The following is a 19,800-nucleotide window of genomic DNA, read 5'->3' on the forward strand; positions in this document are numbered from 1 at the left end:
CCTTTGGTTGCTGAAAAGTCAGATTCACATGGTCTCATCTTCAGTCCACCTGCTTCACTTATAATGTCCTCCTATCACTCTAACAACGCCACCACCAAGCCTACCATTTTTACTATGAGCATTGCATTGCATTGCATTGCGTTGCAGATGGAATAAATAAAATATAATGTGACCATTTGGCTATAAGAAAAAAATAAATATTTTAAAATAAACGAAAGTTACGGAACCAAGAGATAATAGAGGTCATCCAAAGAAACTAATAATGGTAAAGGAAACAAATGTTAAGCATTGCGGAATCTAGCTACCGGCGACAGCGTATAAAAGATTCATAGCACATGGGGGGAAGGGTGATGGGGATTGATTTTAAAACAAAAAAAAAAGGTACAACATAATGCGCCACGAATTCTGAGGGAGAGAAAAATAGAAGAAGAAGTGGAAATGAGAAATATCCTGGGTTCGCATCTGACTTACATAGGGTTGGCATGAATTGGTGGCAACGAGGCACTGCCGGCAGCAGAGAAGGCCTCGGCGATGGCACTCATAGCCCGCACTTGCATCTCCAGCGCCGTGATGTAGCCCGACGCCTCCTCCAGAAGCGACGGCAAGGGCAGCTTCCGGCAGCCTGGGACCAGCCGTCCCAGGACTCTCGTCTTCTTCTCCAGCGCCGGGGTCTTTCTCCTCTGCGCCGCGGCCCGCGCAACGAATGCGGAGATGACAGGCTTCGGTCGGCTGCCCTTCGGCCGGACTCGATGCTTGAGAGTCCCGCCTGAGAGGATCGCGCGGCTCCACCGCGTTCGGCCGCGCGCCGAGACCGCCAACACCCGATCCGCCGCCTTTCGGACGGCGCAGCTCCGCACGTGGTCCGAGGACGACGCGGAGGGCGCAGAAGCGGAGGATTGGCAGACCCGGCGGAGGGCTTCGATGAGCCTGGAGGAGTAGATCCTTTGCTCACCCTCTGTCCGCCACTTAGACAACGGGGCGGAGGGCTCGCTCCCGCGCTTCCGTTTCCTCTCCCCTCCGCCCACGAGCACCGATTCCCCTACCGCGTTTGGCACCGCCATGCTAATGCCCTCGGAGACCTCCAAATCTGTGGAAATTGCTGCAGAAAGTCTCCGAACCAATCCACAATATTTCCTCCCTGCATCAAAACCAGCCAAATCAACAGTCAAAATTCCTAGATCTAAAAAGCTAAAATCGCCAAAACAAGGTTCTTACCAACAAATCCAACAGAAATTCACCCACGAATTCCTTGCCTGAAATGGATCGGTGAGGACGGGAAGACGAAGCAGAAGCGAGAACAGTTGACCTAGTCACCCGATCGAACGGATATATCGGAGGAGAGAAGCGGGGTGGATGCATAAATTAATAATTAATATGATATTTTTTTAAATGCACATTTTGGCATCCCCACATGTACACTTGTCCCTACCATGTGACAGATCATGACATCAAGGGCTAATCGACGGCTCCGATGAAATTCCCAGTTCCATAATCACGTGGGACGTGGCTATGCTTATCCACTGAACCACGTGCCGTCCAGGTTGGACTCTGGTGAGTTTTCTGCGAGGCTGCGAGCACGACTTTGTATTCTTGCCAATTAAATAATCATAAACGATTTTTTAATACTTTACCCATTACGGAAATAATAGTTTTTATTAATTTCATTTTTAAATTAATTTTTTCTCATGATTTTGTCAGCAATTTTAGCCCGATGGGTCCGGTTTGATGGGATGGGACCGTCGCACCGGGCCGGAGACCTGAACCTAGTAAAGTCGACCCTCGCACTCCCACACCTCACTGAATCTGACTTCTCCCTGCCAATGACGCCTCGAGCCCTCTGGCTCGATCGCGCTGCTTCCATTTCTATCGCCCCAACCCTCCCGTCGGCATCAGCAGTGAGGTGCGTGATTCACCTCGCCGATTCCTTCGGTGATTCTTGGCTAATCCTTTCTGACTTCCTTCAGGTGTCGGCAGTCTCGGCTGGTTGCGATGCAGGCTTCGCCGGCATCTGCCATCGAAGCCCGTAATCTGTACTTCTCGCTGTCGAACAAGCAGCGGAAGTTGGTTCCGATTCTGAAGAATTGTTCGATCCGGGTTCCTCCCGGGCAGCTTTGGATGCTTCTCGGTCCCAATGGCTGTGGCAAGTCCACCCTCCTGAAGGTAGCCCCATTTACTTGTTTGTTCTTGTAGCATGTGAGCGAAGCGAATTGGATGATTCAGGATAAGTTCGGATTATGTTAGTTGAGATTTGGATGCTTGATTAAAGAAATTTTGAGATTTCGACTGTTTGGTACCGAGTGTTTCTCAAAATCATTAGTGTTACCCTAATGAAATTCCTTTATGTCTGTCAAAAGAGAACTAAAGTAGGCAGCTAAAATTGAAATCAGATGTTGGATGAAGAGAGAAGATTTCCCCATGCATTGCTGCTGATTCAAACTTTTGTTCGCCGAAATTTGGTAGAAAGAATAATCATCAAAAAAGTAGTTTCTTTATTTAGATCACTGTGCAGTAATATTGTGACATAGTGCTGTTGGTGATAATGAATTATAGAACTAATTGAAGAACATAAGGTACCCCTTTGTTGCATATTCTAAAGATAGAATTATTATTGCATACTGGAAATCATATCCTGTATAGGTTTGTTCAAAGTTGCATTTTATGACCAGTGTTTATGTACTAATTGCATAATCAAAAGTTGCCAACAACCTTATAAACTGGAGTAGGATTGCATACAATTCCTTTTTAATATTTTTTTTATTATTGTTATATTTCTAAATAGAATTTTGATTGCATAGGTGTTGGCAGGATTTCTAAGGCCTGATGATGGAATTGTCAGTGTAAAAAAGCCAAACAGTTTTGTGTTTCAGAATCCTGATCACCAGGTATTTCTTTCTGCTTTTGTAAAATCTCCTAAATTTCAGTTCATTTGCAAGTATTCATTTTTCAAACACCTCCTATAAAAGTTCTAAAGTAGTTTTAAATAATTCTAATATATGATAATTATGCTACCTGTTTTAACAAGAAATTTGTAGCAATTCAGCATACCATGTAATCATCATGTATAATAAACAAAAGAAAATTAGTCATACGATTGTTTGGTTTATTCCCAGAATTAGCTTTACATGCATGAAAATTTTGCATTTTTTGACACCAAACAAAATATAGGATTTGTGACTAGGTAATTTTCCCTTGTTGGTCTATACACTATACCTTATAATCTACCGAGCTAATATTCTAGTGCATTTATAGTGCTTGTTTGCGAACATTCTAGCAATCACATTGAAATTTCATTATGATGTAGAAGTGATATTTATTTAATTATTTTGATAGTTAATAAGTATCCTTCTAGGGCTCACTTTTAAGATTGCAAGATTGATTATGGGTATTGATTTTAGGATGCAAGTTGCATTCTACAAATGTTGAAGTGACATTATAAAAGATGAGAAAATTTTAAAATTTTAAGACAAATGTTGCCATATGAAAGGAGTCTTACCTGTATGTGTCTTAAATTAGTGTTTTCTCTTAATTTTTAGGCAAAATGATAGTTTGGTAATCTATGTTAGGGGCTTCAAGCAGTACAATACACTGTTGTTTTTCAGTGGTAAGTAAGAGGGTGTTTGGCTAAACTTATTAAAAACAACTTATAAGCTTGGACAACTTATAAGTTGTTTTAGGAGCTTATAAGTTGTTAGGTCTTATTTTAAAAATAAGTTGTTAAAGTGTTTGGGTGAACTTATTACAATCAACTTAAAGGTATTGATGTGTTTGGTATTATAAGATCTTTTTATTAATAAAATTACCAAAAAGGGTATAATACTATTAATAGAGGGTTTTGGGCGAATTTCTGCATCGGGGAGAGAAAATTGGAAAGAGGCGTTGGCGGAGAAGATGAAACAGCGTTGGAAGAGAAGTCGGCGGAGATAAAAAGATATTAGGCTTATAAAAATTTATGGAGGATAAGATGAGGATTTATGAAATTATATAAGGATATTTTAGAAAAATAAATTATTAAAATAAGATCTTTTTTTTAAAAAGTAGGGTCTTCCATACTTTTTTAAAAACAACTTATAAGTTCCAAAACAGCTTATTTTGACCACTTATAAGTTGTTTGAAAAAAATTTTACCAAACAAATTTGAAGAGCTTATAAGCTCCAAAACAGCTTATGAGCTGTTTTCGAGAACTTATAAGCTTAGCCAAACACCATATGTGGTTAGCTTAGATCTTGAATTTTTTTTTTCTCATCACTTTGAGTTCTTTTTACCCTTTCTTATTTTTTAGGTGGTCATGCCAACAGTGGAAGCAGATATTGCGTTTGGTCTTGGCAAGTTTAATCTAACTTCATCTGAAGTTAGATTGAGAGTCTCGAACGCTTTAGAAGCTGTTGGCTTGCAAAGTTATTCACAAGTGAGAGTTTTTTACTATTATGTTTTTATATTTCATTTGCTTGTTTAATAGTTCTGGCTCCTAGCAATTGACTAATGTACTATTGTCTCCTTTGTTGCATTTACCAGAGGCCAATTCAAACCCTCAGTGGAGGACAGAAACAACGAGTTGCTATTGCAGGTGCCTTAGCTGAAGCGTCTAAAGTTCTATTATTAGATGAACTTACAACATTTTTAGATGAACATGACCAGGTTTGACTGGAATTTCCCAGGCCTTCTGTTCTTTTTTTTTTAATCTTAAAACATATCTTGTAATGGATTAAAAAAAAAAAAAATCCTGATCTTTGCTTTTGATGCTTTGTGCCATCTTAAATCCAAGGTGTTAGAAATGAAGCTTCTCCGATTTGTCAGGATAGTTTGTCATGCATTTCACCAATTTTAGTGACTGACAAAGAAATGATCATTCTGTCAACGACTTTGCTTTGCTCTTTAGCAATTCAGTCTAGCTAAGTTGTTAGCTAAAGGATAATGGTGTAATTGGAAATTATTTTTTTCATATGGATAAAGATAAATTAAGATTCAAAATCTTGAATTGTGACGATGGTTGGGTTGTTGATTGGAAGTACTGCTGATGGTTGGGTCGTTGATTGGAAGTATTGAGTTGATATTGTGTTGATGTTTCGATATATGATGCTGATGGTGAATTGGAGATGGAAGGAGTAAGCAGATGTATGATGCTGATGATGATAAAAAAATCCCAAAGGTGATACAACTATTCAAGCACTGAGACATAGGAATATGAAGGTGGATGAGAAGGCTTGTAGTGCACCATGGCATGGAGAGTAAGCCATCTTCACTACATTGAAATTAGCAGCCTCTCCCTATGTAGATTATCTGTAAGACCTAACCCTAGTCCTAGAAGAAATGTTTTGATACGATGTTATAGTAGGAAAAATAAATGTGGTATTGATGTTACATATCTCATAATAACTCTCACAGGAAAAGAGTGACCTCTTTTTGTCTCTCTATTTTTCTCTCTGAAACTTCCTCACCAAATAATTACAAGTAAATAAGATTTTTAGAGTTATTTCTAGTACTCTCCTATCTTGTCTCTTTTTCTATTTTTCTTTCCAAGCAGACGAGTCTTTTCTGTTTGGACCTTACCAAATTTAGGTGGGTTCTTTATCTAAAATGTGTGATGCCATTATCTAAGTATCCCCTTCAGTGTTTATCCCGCACAACATTCTATAAACATTCTTTCTCCAAAGGCATTTTTATTTGTTGATTCACTTTTCAGATGTTTACCAGGCAGGAGTTGTGGAGGCAGTCAAGAATTCCGTTTCTAGTCCAGAAGTCGCTGCACTATGGGTAACACACCGTTTGGAAGAACTCAAATATGCAGACGGTGCTATTTATATGGAAGATGGAAAAATAGTGATGCATGGGGATGTTCCCTCGGTTTCTAACTTTATAAAAGAGAAACAGGCCAGATATAGACAGTATCTCAACATCTAGCTGCTTCACTGTAATGTTCTTAGCATTTTATAGTTTCCAGGGCATGGAATCTCTTCATTTCATATGTTTTGTTTCATCTTATTCAATCTATTAATTATGAGATTGCTCTGCCTTCAACACTTGGAACTTTTACGATTCTGTTTGAGATTAAACATGTTGATTAGAGCTGCCTAGCTGGTCACTCTTGATAGATGTTCAGCGTCATGCCTAATTGAGAAAGCCTCAAGAGCTGAAAATGTCTGTTATTTGACAGTCTTTCAGTGTTTAAATGTTGATGGTTGTTCTCTATGTTAGAAATAATGGATCATGCTGAGTTCTAAATAAATATGATAATTGAATGTGGAAAAATAAATCGATTGTTATTGACGGTCATTGATATTTAAAGAATATTCGGTACCTTGCTTAATGCTTTATAGTTTTTTAAACACTCCAAACCTCTTTTATAGTATTGTTATTCTTAAGAGGTGTATATGTTTAAGGACCCTAAATGTCACTATTTATAAGGATTAATTATCATCATTGAGTTAATCGTTAATATTGTGGTAAATCATAATGAAATAATTATATCATATTAAAAGATATGATATTTATATTGAGATCAGATTTCAATTAATGATGACCATTTAAATTTTACTATATATATATATATAATAAGAAAAATTAAGTAAAGATTCATAATCAAAATAAAAATATTTTTAATATTCTTCCACTTAATATATATGTATTTGATATATGAATCATGATGATAGGTCCTCTAAATGTGAGTATTATTTTTCATGTGTTATATTGTATTATGTTTCTCAACTAATATATCTTAATGAATAAATTTTATGTTTATTCAAGGTCGTAATAGTTCTCAAATTAATTAATGTGTACACAAATATGAGAAAATATCATAATTGAGTTTCATTGATAATTAAATTGTTCTAACAACAAAAATTACATAAGGGAACTATGTCCCATCCTCTACTTGATCCCTAAACTTCAACGGTGGCATGCCTTTAGTCAAAGAATCAACCATCATCAATTCAGTGTTAATGTGCTCAATCACCACTGGTTTATTTCTAACACATTCTTTTATAGCTAGATATTTAATGTCGATATGCTTAATTTGACTCCCACTTTTATTGTTCTTAGCCATAAAGATAACAGCTGAATTGTCATAATATATCCTCAATGGCTTAGAAATAGAATCTACAATTCTAAGCCCCGAAATGAAACTCTTCATTCAAATACCATACGAGGTCGCCTCAAAGCAAGATACAAACTCAGCCTTCATAGTAGAAGTGGCAGTCAACGTCTGCTTTGCACTTCTACAAGACACAGCTCCACCGGCTAGCATAAAAACATATCCAAAATTTGATTTTTGTAAATCAATGTCGTAATATGAATCAGAGTAGTTAATCACTTCTAAATTCTCAACTGATCTAAATATAAGTATGTAGTATTTAGTCCCTTGAAGGTATCTTATCACTTTCTTTGCAGCTTTCCAATGGTCTATACCCGGATTACTTTGATATCTTCCCTGTTGGTCCCTTCGGAGGCCGGCAAGAGGGGAGGGGTAAATTGCCCTGCAAAATAAAACAACTCTTTCTCGGATTTTCAACTAAATAATAGCACTTGTAATTAAAATAAAAGACACTAATAAAAAGAAAACATACACAAGGAAGTTATTTGGTTTGCAATCAGGAGATTGCTAATCCAAGAAAAATATGGTGCACTATCTGATGTCTCCTTCGGGCGAAGTAGCCTCTTACAGCGTTAACAGCACAGACAGAAAAGTAAAGCACAGAGAAATGAATTACAAGTGAATTGAATAAACTGTGCAGATCAGTGTTATATTTATAGCACTGTTCGGAACGCCCTGAAAGGTCTGGGCACCCTGGGGGATAAATTTTATCCCTTAACGTTCAGATCAAGTCAAAACTCGATCTGGTCAAAAAGTCGGGTCCGCCCGCCCGGAATGGGTTCGAGTGCCCGCAATGGTTCCGGGCACCCGGACCAGGAAAGTCAACATGGTTGACTTTTCTCGGTCCGGGACCTCTGCTCCGGTTCAACTCGTCTCGGTCTGGGTCTTTCGCTCCGGCTCCACTAGCTTGGGTGATCTCAGTCATCCGGAATAGGACTCACCCGAACCTAAGTTCCGGCCTTCTCCTCGAGCAGCCTTCCTCCCCGGTTTCTCATCCCTCGAACGTCACGTACGTTCTTCTCGTCTACCGGCGTACTCTTCCGCGGTCACCTCGTCCCTGGGGCCCACCGAGTCCGTCGGCTCTCTCCCGTGTTGTCCTTCTCGTTAGCCGCATCTTTCACTCGACTTCCTGTGCTCCTAAGCTCCTGCACACTTAGACACAAGGGTTAAAACAAACAGGATCTAACTTAACTTGTTTGATCACATCAAAACACCTTGGGTTCCAACAATCTCCCTCTTTTTGATGTGAGCAACCCAAGTTAAGTTAGAGTAAAACAAACATAAAGTAAAAAACAATTAAGTTTGCAAATAAGTGCAAATATGATTTATCAATGAAATTATACCTCCTCTTAGACTTAACATTCTTCTCCCTCTTTGATCACATAAAAAATTGGGGTTCTTTAACAAGTCGAAGGTTAACTTTTTTTTAAAAAAAAAAAATCTAAGTTAAAAGAAAATTTAATTTGCAAAGTTAAAAATAAATTGTGTGTAACGGAATAAGTAACTTTCAAAAACTTCTAAGTTAAAAAAATTTTTAAGTTAAATTTCTAAGTTAGAAACATATTTTCAACAGAAAAAATTTTCAAGAGTGTTGAAGCAAACGAAAATTTCTAAGTAATAAAAAAACTTTTAAGACAAAATTTTTAAGGAAAGAATATTTTAATAAAAACTATTGAATTTTTAAAATTAAATTGTGAAGCATTTGTTGTGCAATTAACAATAGAAACTTTTAAGTTTCAATTAACAATAAAATTTGTTGTGCAACTTAACAATATTTTAAAATTAAATATTTTTCAAAACAGATTGAGTAACCTTTTAAAGTATTTTTTTATAAAAAAATTAATTTAATATTTTTTCAGTTAGTCAATTAAACTCTTATTTTGATACTTGGCTTCCAAGCAGTAGCGAGACACTAGGCCTTCTTAGTTATTGGAACAACAACCACTTTCTTAGACAAAGCCGCATAAAGAAATTAAATGTTTAATTTTCTTGCTGAAAATGCTAAGTCTAATTTTAATTTTTAAATTAAATAAGTTTTTGGAACCCAATATAGGTTCCTTCCTACAGGGTTAATCAAGTATTTTCTAGGCACATAGACTTTTGATATTTTTTTGATTTGATTTTGGTGAAACCTATAGTACTAGTTTAATCCTTTATAATTTTTAAAAGCAGAAATATTTGAACAAGTAGGCTTTTTCAAATTTTCTATTTCTTCTTTTAATTTATCATTTTCAAATTTTATTTTATCAAAGTCTTCTATTAGACAAGATTTTACCAAAAAAAAATTTATTTCTAATTTTTTTTTAATTTGGTATTTTTATTTTCTAATTTGTACATGGATTTTGCCATAACCTTAATACTAAAATAAAGTTGATTAGGAGGTAAGAGGCATACCTCACTTACCATATCAGACTTGAAGCCTGACTCTCCCCCTGTTTCACTGCATTCGTCTGAAGTCGCTCCCCCTTCATTGATGCTAGGTTCCGATGTACTTTGCCCTTCATAGCTCGCCATTAGTGCTAGTCCGACATATTCTTGTACTTCGGCTTCAGATGATAAGGTGTCGTCCCAAGTGGCTTTTAGAATCTTGTGCTTCTTGGGTATCTTGACTTTGCCCTTCTTTAATTATGGGCAATCTTCTTTTAAATGTCTTTCCTTTTGATACTAGTAGCAATGAACCCTTTTTCTATTTCTCAGATTCTTTTTATTCTGCATTTCTTTAAATTTATTAGATCGAAAGAATTTTCTAAAGTTTTTTACTATATATGTTTCTTGATCTTCTTCTGAGTCTGACTCGGGTTCATCCTTTTTGGTTGCGTTTAGCGTCATAATCTGGCTTGATTCCTTTGTTGTCCCTGCATATCTGGTTTCATGTAATTCAAGAGTAGAAAATAACTCTTCTAAGGTACTTACCTCCAGGTCCTTTGAAATGTAGTAGGTGTCGATGATTGACATCCATTCTGGAGTTCTGGGAAACGCGTTGAGTGCGTAGCGTATGGTGTCTCGGTTGGTTACCGTTTCACCGAGGTTCTCGAGATCGGTAATTAATTCTTTTATCTTCGCGTGTAGATCGGCTACCTTCTCACCTTTTTCAAGACGAATGTTCGACAGTTTGTTCCAAAGGATGTCTCTTCTTGCTAGTTTGGCTTCGGACGTGCCTTTGTGAAACTCCAGGAATTTTTCCCAGAGTTTTTTGGCCAACAAGTAGCTTCCGACGCGGTTGACTTCTTGAGGCGACAGCACGCTCAGCAGGTGATACTCCGCTCGGTTGGTCACTACAGAATTATTCTACTCCTTCTTCGTCCAAAGACTCTCTTCTTTTTCTTCTCCATTTTGATTAGTAGGAGCTACAAAACCATATTTTATAATTAGACAAATTTCGAAATCAGTTTTCAAAAATACCTCCATACGACGCTTCTAGTGTGCGAAGTCCCCCTCGAATTTTGGTGGAACGATGCTTGGTCTGGCCATCTCGTTGCTTCGATCGGCGGTTAGTCCTCCTGAAGTGCTCTTGCTCTGATACCACTTGTTGGTCCCTTTGGAGGACGGTAAAAAGGGAGGGGTGAATTGCCCTACAAAATAAAACAACCTTTTCTCGGATTTTCAACTAAATAATAGCACTTGTAATTAAAATAAAAGAGACTAATAAAAAGCAAACAGACACAAGGAAGTTACTTGGTTTGCAATCAGGAGATTGTTAATCCAAGAAAAATATGATGCACTATCTGATGTCTCCTTCAGACGAAGTAGCCTCTTACAGCGTTAACAGCACAGATAGAAAAATAAAGCACAGAAAAATGGATTACAAGTGAATTGAATAAATTGTGCAGATCAATGCTATATTTATAGCACTGTTCGGGGCGCCCTGAAGGGTCCGGGCGCCCTGGGGGGATAAATTTTATCCCCTAACATTCAGATCGAGTCAAAACTCGATTTGGTCAAAAAGTCAGGTCCGGGCGCCCGGAATGGTTCTAGGCGCCCGGACCAAGAAAGTTAACACGGTTGACTTTCCTCGGTCCGGGGCCTATGCTCCGGTTCAGCTCATCTTGGTTTGAGTCTTTCGCTCCGGCTCCACTAGCTTGGGTGATCTCGGCCATTCGGAATAGGGCACACCCGAATCCAAGTTCCGACCTTCTCCTCGAGTAGCCTTCCTCCCCGGTTTCTCGTCCCTCGAACGTCGCGTACGTTCTTCTCGTCCACCGGTGTACTCTTCCGCGATCACCTTATCCCTCGGATATACCGAGCTCGTCAGCTCTCTCCCGTGTCGTCCTTCTCGTTAGCCGCGTCTTTCACTCGACTTCCTGTGCTCCTAAGCTCCTGCACACTTAAACACAAGGGTTAAAACAAACAGGACCTAATTTAACTTGTTTGATCACATCAAAACACCTTGGGGTTCCAACATTCCCAACATACTAACAGCAAATGCAATGTCAGGTCTAATGCAGATCTAAGCATACATCAAGCTTTAGAAAGCAGAAGCATAAGGAATGTATGATGCTATGTAAGAAGAATTAAATGCTATGACAAATTTAAACATTCAGATTAGGAAATGAAGGAGTACTTGTAAGGGTGGCAATTTGGTTCGGGTTCAGGTTGACGGGTTCGGGTTGGCAGGTTGGCGGGTTGGAAAATGACAACCTGAACCCGACCTGATTATGAATTCAGGTCAAACTATTCAACCTGAACTTGATCTGTTTATTTGCACTTGACCCGAACCCGACCCGTTTAACCCGTTTGACCCGTTTGACCCGAACATGACCTGAATTCAATAAAAAAATTTTGTATATTAAATTAAAAATTAAAAATAACATTTATCTACATAAATTGAAAATACATATCATAAATGATAAACCATAGCAACATTGCAATCAAGAGCACATCTCTATGTTTAGAGTTTTTAACTTTTTAAAATTTTTAATTTTAGTTTAAATTTATAATTATAAACGGGTTCGCGGGTTATAATTGGGTCATTTCAGGTTGACCCGAACCCGACCTGTTTATTAATTGGGTCAATTGTGTCAACCCGATTTCGACCCGAACCCGAAACTACCCAACCCTAACCTGATTTTTTCGTGTTCAGTTCGGGTCGTGTTTTCGTGTCGGGTCAAAAATTGCCACCCCTAAGTACTTGGTATTTTAGATTTTGTTAATTTTGAGACTTGTATGGACTGCATTAAGGGAAAACAGGCCAACAAATTCAAAACGGGTGCCAAGAGGAGTATTGAAATATTGGAGATCATACATTCAGATATATATTATCCATATATGGATATGCATGATCCAAAATACTTTATCTCTTTCATTGATAATTACTCATGATATATGTATATTTACTTGCTTCGTAATAAGAATGAAGCATTAAGTGCCTTTAAGATATTTAAGGTAGAGGTAGAAAAATAATCTGAAAAATAAATTAAGATTGTAAGAATAGATAGAGATGGTGAATACTATGGTAGATATATTAAAAGTGGACAAACACTTGGTCCATTTATAAAGTTTCTTTAAGAAAATAGAATTGTTGCCCAATACACTATGCCTAGTTCACCAGACAGTGTGACTGAAAAAAGAAATCAAATTTTAATCAACATGGTTAAGAGTATACGTATCAACTCCAAACTTCCTAAATCCTTATGGATTGAAGATCTTAAAATGGTAGTGTATATATTAAACTGAGTTTCAACTAAGGATGTTGCAAAGACACCATTTGAGTTATGGAAAGGTTGGAAACCGAGTTTGCTATATATACGTATTTAGGGGTATCTGTCTGAGTAAGAGTTTATAACTCACAAGAAAAGAAACTTAATCCAATGACTGTTGGACCCCATGGTAGTTTTGATATGATCAACCAAGTTGGTTAGGTCTTGCTGTGTTTGATCCCTGTGTCTGAGTGTGCAGGAGCTTAGGAGCACAGGAAGTCGAGCGGAAGACGCAGCTAGCGAGAAGGACGGCACGGGAAGGGAGCCGACGGGCTCGGTGCGTCCGAAGGACGAGAGAGCTGCGGAAGAATACTCCGGTGGGCGTGAAGAGCGTGTGCGGCGTTCGAGGGACGTTAAGCCGGGACGGAAGGCTGCTTGAGGAGAAAGCCGGAAATTGGGTTCGGGTGAGCCCTATTCCGGTTGGCCGCAATCACCCAAAAGAACGGAGCTTCGGAAGCCAAAGCGAAGAAGAAAAGGAGTCAAAAGATGCTGGAAATTACTGTAGCAGGAAGTTACTGTAGCTTGAAGGCGCCTTAAACAAGCTTGAAGGCGCCCTTGAAGGCTCCTTCAAGCCTATTGAAGGTGCCTTCAACAGGTCTATTTTGACCGTTTGCGTGCGGATAAAGTTTTATCCGCTGACCGAGCTGGAGGCCCCTTGAACCTTGTTGGAGGCGCCTTGGACCCTCGGGATAGACTTTCCAGGAGCTATAAAAAGGCCCCTGGAGCTAGGAATTCAACAACAACTCAAGTAATCAATCTGTAATCAATTCCTAGCAACTAAGTGAGCGTTCTAAGTGTAAAAAGGCTTCTCCGCCTACAGTAAAGGAGATTCTGCTAGTAGAGCTTTTCATCGCCCTGGATTAACAACCGCCTTGGTTGTAACCAGGTTAAATTCTGTTTCTGTTTCTTCTTCTATCTCCTTCATTTAGTTGTTATTTTATTGCTGATTTTCTTTCTGAGTTGAAATCCGAGGAGGGTAGTTTTATTTTTGTTTTCAGCAATTCACCCCCCTCTTGCCGGTCTCCGCTGCACCAACAAGTGATATCAGAGCCTGATCGCCTCAGAAGGACTAACCGCCAACTGAAGCACTACGATCAAGACGATGGCCGGAGCGAACATCCATCCCCCGAAGTTCGATGGAGACTTCGCCACTTGGAAGCGCAAAATGGAGATATTTTTTAAAACGGATTTTGATATTCTTATTACAATGAAATATGGTTTTGCAGCGCCGAAAGACAAAGAAGAAAACACATGGAGCAAGAAGGAGCAATCCGATTTCGTCGCCAACGGAAAGGCAGAGTTCCACCTGCTCAGTGTGCTGCCGCCGCAGAAGGTAAATCGGATCGGAAGCTACGACTCAGCGAAAGATCTCTGGGAGAAATTCCTGGAGCTTCACGAAGGTACCTCCGAAGCGAAGCTAGCAAAGCTCGACATCCTCTGGAACCAGTTAACGAACCTCCGGATGAACCAAGGCGAGAAGGTAGCGCAACTCCAAGCGAGAATCAAGGAACTGATAACGCAACTAACGAACCTTGGAGAAGAGGTAACCAACCGGGATTCTATCCGATACGCGCTCAATGCCTTCCCGAGAACTCCAGAGTGGGCCTCCTTAGTAGATGCGTACTACATCTCTAAGGACCTCGAGGTAAGTACGTTAGAACAATTATTTTCGATTTTTGAACTTCACGAATCTCGAGTTTCAGAACCCAACGGAGCAGAGAAGACAAGTCAGAACATTGCCTTAAAGGCAAAGATGAACAATTCTGACTCCGAAGCCTCAGTCGACGAATCCGAAGTGGCACTACTGGTAAGACGCTTCAATAAGTTTTTCAGTTCTAATAAATTTAAATCGCAGAAGCATTATCGAAAGAAGAGGACGGCTCGTTGCTACAACTGCAACGAAGAAGGGCACATCAAGGAGGATGCCCAAAATTGAAGAGAAAGAAAAAAGAAAAGGAAAAGCCAAAATACAAGAAACCAGAACCCTCCAAGTACAAGAATCTGAAGGCTACTTGGTCAGATTCGTCAACCTCTGAGTCGGACATCGAAGAATTCTCAGGGTTAGCGCTATTGGCGAACCATCAACCGGAAGAAGACTCGAGCTCAGAAATGAGCATCGATGAAGGGGGAGGAACATCAGAAGAAGAAAGCAGCAGTGAATGGGGAGCGTCACCAGACCAGGTAAGTAAGGTACGCAATCTAACCCCAACTCAATCTTTTAAATTTATCAAGTCTCTTTCTAAAGAGTTTGATTAATTAGAAAAAGAGAATGCTGAACTAAAGTTGAACCTAGCAAGAGCATGCCCGTTAGAAATGTATGATCATCTAAAATCAGAAAATGAAAATTTGAAATTAGAAATTGAAAAACTAAAATCTGATGCATGCTTAAATCAATTTCCAAATTCAAAATTAAGAATTTATGGTAAATTAAATTGGTATATAAGGAAGCATCAAGGTCAACTTAGGAAAATACCAAGAAACTATGTACCCCCTAGATTTTTGAATAATCCTGTACAAAGGAACCTCTATTGGGTTCCAAAATCTGTGCTTAATTAATTTTTTCAAAAATTAAAAGCTTATAGTGAGAAAATTAAACATTGAAATTCTTTATGGAAGCTTTGTCTAAGGAAGTGGTTGTTGCTCCAATAACCAAGAAGGCCTAGTGCCTCGCCACGACCTGGAAGTTAAAATATTGAAAGAAAATGTTTAATTAACTTTCTGAAAAAACATTAAACAAGAATTAAATAATGCTTTGAAAGTTTATCAAATATTTGTTAAAATAAACAAAAATTCCTTAGAATTTTTTAAAAAAATTCTAACTTAATTTTTTTGGTTAGAAATTTTCTTCTGGAAAATTCTAAAAGTTTATTCACTTGACTTAGAAATTTTTTTGGGAACATTTGAACATTTACTTAGGATTTTTTTTACTTAGAAATTTTTTTTAAAAATTTATTTTAACTTAGCAATTTTTTTTTCAAAAATTCATTTTTAACTTAGAAAATTTTCAAAAAACTTCAATCTTACTTGAATATTCTTAAAGACCCCATTTTTGTTATGATCAAAGGGGGAGAGAAAAGTACAAGTTTAGGGGGAGTTAGAGAAAACTTAAAATTTTTTTAAAAAAAATGTTGCAATTTTACTAATTGCAAAAAATTATTCTTAACTTATTAGTTTAGTAATTTTTCTTTAAAATTACTATTTTTTGTCTATTTTTAACCCTAACTTGAACTTGGGTTGATGCAAATCAAAAAGGGAGAGATTGTTGGACCCCGTGGTAGTTTTGATGTGATCAACCAAGTTGGTTAGGTCCTGCTGTGTTTGATCCCTATGTCTGAGTGTGCAGGAGCTTAGGAGCACAGAAAGTCGAGCGGAAGATGCAGCTAGCGAGAAGGACGGCACGGGAAGGGAGCCGACGGGCTCGGTGCGTCCGAAGGACAAGAGAGCTGCGGAAGAGTACTCCGGTGGGCGTGAAGAGCGTGCGCGGCGTTCGAGGGACGTTAAGCCGGGACGGAAGGCTGCTTGAGGAGAAGACCGGGAATTGGGTTCGGGTGAACCCTATTCCGGTTGGCCGCAATCACCCAAAAGAACGGAGCTTCGGAAGCCAAAGCGAAGAAGAAAAGGAGTCAAAAGAGGCTGGAAATTACTGTAGCAGGAAGTTACTGTAGCTTGAAGGCGCCTTAAACAAGCTTGAAGGCGCCTTCAAGCTTGTTTAAGGCGCCTTCAAGCCTGTTAAAGGCGCCTTCAACAGGTCAGTTTTGACCGTTTGCGTGCGGATAAAGTTTTATCCGCTGAACGAGCTAGAGGCGCCTTGAACCTTGTTGGAGGCACCTTGGACCCTCGGGATAGACTTTCCAGGAGCTATAAAAAGGCCCCTGGAGCTAGGAATTCAACAACAACTCAAACAATCAATCTGTAATCAATTCCTAGCAACTAAGTGAGCGTTCTAAGTGTAAAAAGGCTTCTCCGCCTACAGTAAAGGAGATTCTGCTAGTAGAACTTTTCATCGCCCTGGATTAACAACCTCCTTGGTTGTAACCAGGTTAAATTCTGTTTCTGTTTCTTCTTCTATCTCCTTAATTTAGTTGTTATTTTATTGCTGATTTTATTTCTGAGTTGAAATCCGAGGAGGGTAGTTTTATTTTTGTTTTCAGCAATTCACCCCCCTCTTGTCGGTCTCCACTGCACCAACAATGACTATAAGTTGGTATTTCATTGGATATGCCGAAAAAGTTCAAGAGATATAGATTTTATTGTTCATCTCATAGTAATAGAATTGTGGAATCAAGAAATGTAAAATTTTTTAAGAATGACTTAACTAGTGGGAGTGATCATTCTCAAGACAATTTTTTGAGAAAGATCACATTAATGATCAACCACCTTGTTCTAGTTATGGATGAGCTGTCATTCACACCTCTCAAAAAAGGTAAATCCGCTACCTTAGCGGCCCCCCTAGTGTCGGCCCCACGGATATGGAGGAAGGTTCATGCAGGTACACAGGCCATAGGCGCATGGCGGGGTAAACCTCAGGTCGTCAGTTCCTGAGAATCGAATGGTAAACCCCAGGTCGTCATTCACACCTCTCAAGCACAAATGGATGTTAGACAATCAATTGAGGAGATTCTATAAAATATTGATGAAAATTTAGTCAATCAAATTGTTATTGGGGAACACGGAATTGCTTAACCGATTGAACAACAAGTTCCTAGATAACTTATGAAGATCTACTAGAATAAGAAAATTAGAAATACCTAGTGATTATGTTGTATATTTATAAGAATCAAATTTTAATGTTAGAGCCGAAAATGATCCTAAAATATTTTCACAAGCTATGAGTTGTAGCGAATCAAAGTGGTTGATGATGCTATGAAAAAAGAATTGAATGTTATGACGTCTAATGGAGTCTGAGATCTTGTTGAGTTGCCCGATAATGCAAAAATCATAAGATGTAAATGGGTTTTCAAACCAAAGAACTCATTGTACAATATTGAGAGATACAAAGCAAGATTGGTGGCTAAATGATTCACTCAAAGGAAAGGAATTAACTATAAAGAGACATTTTCTCTTGAAAACTTCTTTTCGCATTATTATGGCTTTGGTTGCACATTTTGATTTAAAATTGTAACAAATGGGTATGAAAATTATGTTTTTTAATGGAGATATAAAAGAAGAGGTTTATATGAAATAATCAGAAGATTTTTTTCTCTAATAATGGTGAGCGCTTGGTGTACAAACTCAAGAAATTTATATATGAATTGAAATAAGTTTCCTGTCAATGGTATTTGGAAAACACTTTACACCCTTTTTATGGGACTAATTGAAATAAGTTTCCTCTCAATCCTTAATATTATAATAAATCATGAGAAAATAATTATACCATATTAAGAGATATGATAAAATAATCTTACCATATTAAAAAATATAATATCGTAAGATTTTAATTAATTATGTACATTTAAATTTTATAATATATGTGACCTTTTATTAAGATAAAAAAATTATGAATAAATAAAATCATAATAAATATATAAGATTCATAATCAAAATAAAAATATTTCTAATGCTCTCATCTTTCCGTATGTCAAAAGTCGGACAATAATTTCTGATATTTAATTTTAAAAAAACTTTTACATTTAACTCACTCGTCACCGAATTAACAAAATGTTGATTTTGGTCATATTTTGTCAACGCCTCTGGTTTGAATCAACGCGAAAGATAGCAATTCTAAAGTCAATAAAACAAACTGGCCCATAATTTCATTAATTTGTCTTTGCGTCTTTACCTTTCATGATGAAAATGTTACGCGGGCAGAAGATCAGAATCCAATCCATGCAGTCTAGTCGACTGCTCAGGGTAGCCGCCTTCTTTTGACCACCACTTCCACGCGTTGGTCAAACGAGACGCCGCGGCATAGTTCTACGGTCAACAACCGTGCTCGTGCGGCCTTGCCATCCTTCTTCTCTAACCCACTAAAGATGGTCAGTTATAGAATGCCGCTGCACCCATTCTTCTATTTCCAATTTGGAAGCTCAACCGATGGATCAAAACTTCGACAAGAGACAGAGGCCGTCGCAGCAACCTCCCTACAGCGCGGTGCTCCACTCGGTGCAAAGACAGCCTGGGAAAGCACCGCACAAGAAGCCCGACCAGTCGCCGGCGCCAAAGGTGTACCGGGTGGATCCCCGGGGATTCCGGACGCTTGTCCAGCAGCTGACGGGGGCGACCCATTCGGCAGCCCCACCACCGCGCCAGCGGCCGCTGAGGGACACTGCCCCGCAGCTGCCTCCACTCAAGTTGGCAGCTCCGGTGATGTCAGGTGGCGCCGATCACTCTAAGATCATTGCTCCGGACGGACAGTCTCCCACAGAATTTCTGCAAGGTCTGCTGTCTCCGTCTTTGTATTCGAGTTGGTGTTCCTTTCCACCCTTGAGCCCTGCCGGCGACTTTGGCAGCATGGACCTATAGATAGAATCATAGAACTAAGCAGTACTGTATGCTGCAAACTAATAATCCCTGAACAATTTTTAGATTTTCCTCAGTTAAATTGTGTTTATGATGACTTGTTTATGTGATTAATGCAACTTGTTTATGATGACGTTGTGTTGATCAATTTGTCCTATGAAGAAAAAGTCAGTCTAGTCACTTAGAGAAATCTAATCCTTTTAGCTTATAAGTTGAGTTACAGTTGATGCAATGAAGAAATAAAATAATGTAGAAAAGAAAAGAATTTTAAAAATTAAATTAAAATTATTTTTTAGCGAATTAAAGGTAGATCTTCTGTGAGAAATAATTTTCCCAATTGACGGATTTTGTGGGTGATCAATAATGTTTTGTGTTCGTTTCTATTTTTTTCTTTCAAAGTTTAATTAGAAAAGTTCTATAAATAATGTAGTCTTTTTCTAATCCTAAATTCGTTTTTTTCCTCCAACCTTTCCTTTCCTGTATGTAAAGTCCAACTCTTGCTCAAGCGAGTAGATTTGATTATATAAGTCAGCATAACCACTTATATGCCAAGCAATT

General features: G+C 38.5%; 3 protein-coding genes across 3 annotated transcripts; 2 read left to right on the forward strand and 1 right to left on the reverse strand.

Annotated features, from left to right (window-relative positions):
* Positions 1–260: 260 nt before the first annotated feature.
* Positions 261–1,368, reverse strand: LOC121997887 (transcription factor bHLH148-like). The gene is made up of 2 exons (XM_042552553.1): positions 1,216–1,368; positions 261–1,138 (listed from the first exon to the last, which is right to left on the reverse strand). The coding sequence occupies exon 2, from the start codon at positions 1,059–1,061 to the stop codon at positions 468–470; it is 594 nt and encodes a 197-aa protein (XP_042408487.1). The 5' UTR covers positions 1,062–1,138; positions 1,216–1,368; the 3' UTR covers positions 261–467.
* A 379-nt stretch (positions 1,369–1,747) lies between these two features.
* LOC121997886 (ABC transporter I family member 10-like) lies at positions 1,748–6,090 on the forward strand. Its single transcript, XM_042552552.1, has 6 exons — positions 1,748–1,900; positions 1,965–2,160; positions 2,796–2,882; positions 4,280–4,405; positions 4,513–4,564; positions 5,681–6,090. Exons 1-6 carry the CDS (start codon positions 1,821–1,823, stop codon positions 5,896–5,898), a joined length of 759 nt encoding a protein of 252 aa, XP_042408486.1. The 5' UTR covers positions 1,748–1,820; the 3' UTR covers positions 5,899–6,090.
* A 12,726-nt stretch (positions 6,091–18,816) lies between these two features.
* On the forward strand, positions 18,817–19,245 carry LOC121995269 (VQ motif-containing protein 29-like). Its single transcript, XM_042549051.1, has one exon. The coding sequence runs from the start codon at positions 18,817–18,819 to the stop codon at positions 19,243–19,245; it is 429 nt and encodes a 142-aa protein (XP_042404985.1).
* Positions 19,246–19,800: the final 555 nt, after the last annotated feature.

This window comes from Zingiber officinale, chromosome 6A (assembly GCF_018446385.1).
Source record: "Zingiber officinale cultivar Zhangliang chromosome 6A, Zo_v1.1, whole genome shotgun sequence".
Classification (NCBI taxonomy): Eukaryota; Viridiplantae; Streptophyta; class Magnoliopsida; order Zingiberales; family Zingiberaceae; genus Zingiber; species Zingiber officinale.

What these genes read in the sequence shown, in the direction of transcription:
- LOC121997887 (XM_042552553.1), bottom strand. Translation starts at nt 1,061, where the DNA reads ATGGCGGTGCCAAACGCGGTAGGGGAATCGGTGCTCGTGGGCGGAGGG.
- LOC121995269 (XM_042549051.1), top strand. Translation starts at nt 18,817, where the DNA reads ATGGATCAAAACTTCGACAAGAGACAGAGGCCGTCGCAGCAACCTCCC.
- LOC121997886 (XM_042552552.1), top strand. Translation starts at nt 1,821, where the DNA reads ATGACGCCTCGAGCCCTCTGGCTCGATCGCGCTGCTTCCATTTCTATC. An exon ending in CCGTCGGCATCAGCAGTGAG is followed by an intron (nt 1,901 to 1,964) that starts GTGCGTGATTCA and finishes GACTTCCTTCAG; the next exon opens with GTGTCGGCAGTCTCGGCTGG. An exon ending in GCTTGCAAAGTTATTCACAA is followed by an intron (nt 4,406 to 4,512) that starts GTGAGAGTTTTT and finishes TGCATTTACCAG; the next exon opens with AGGCCAATTCAAACCCTCAG.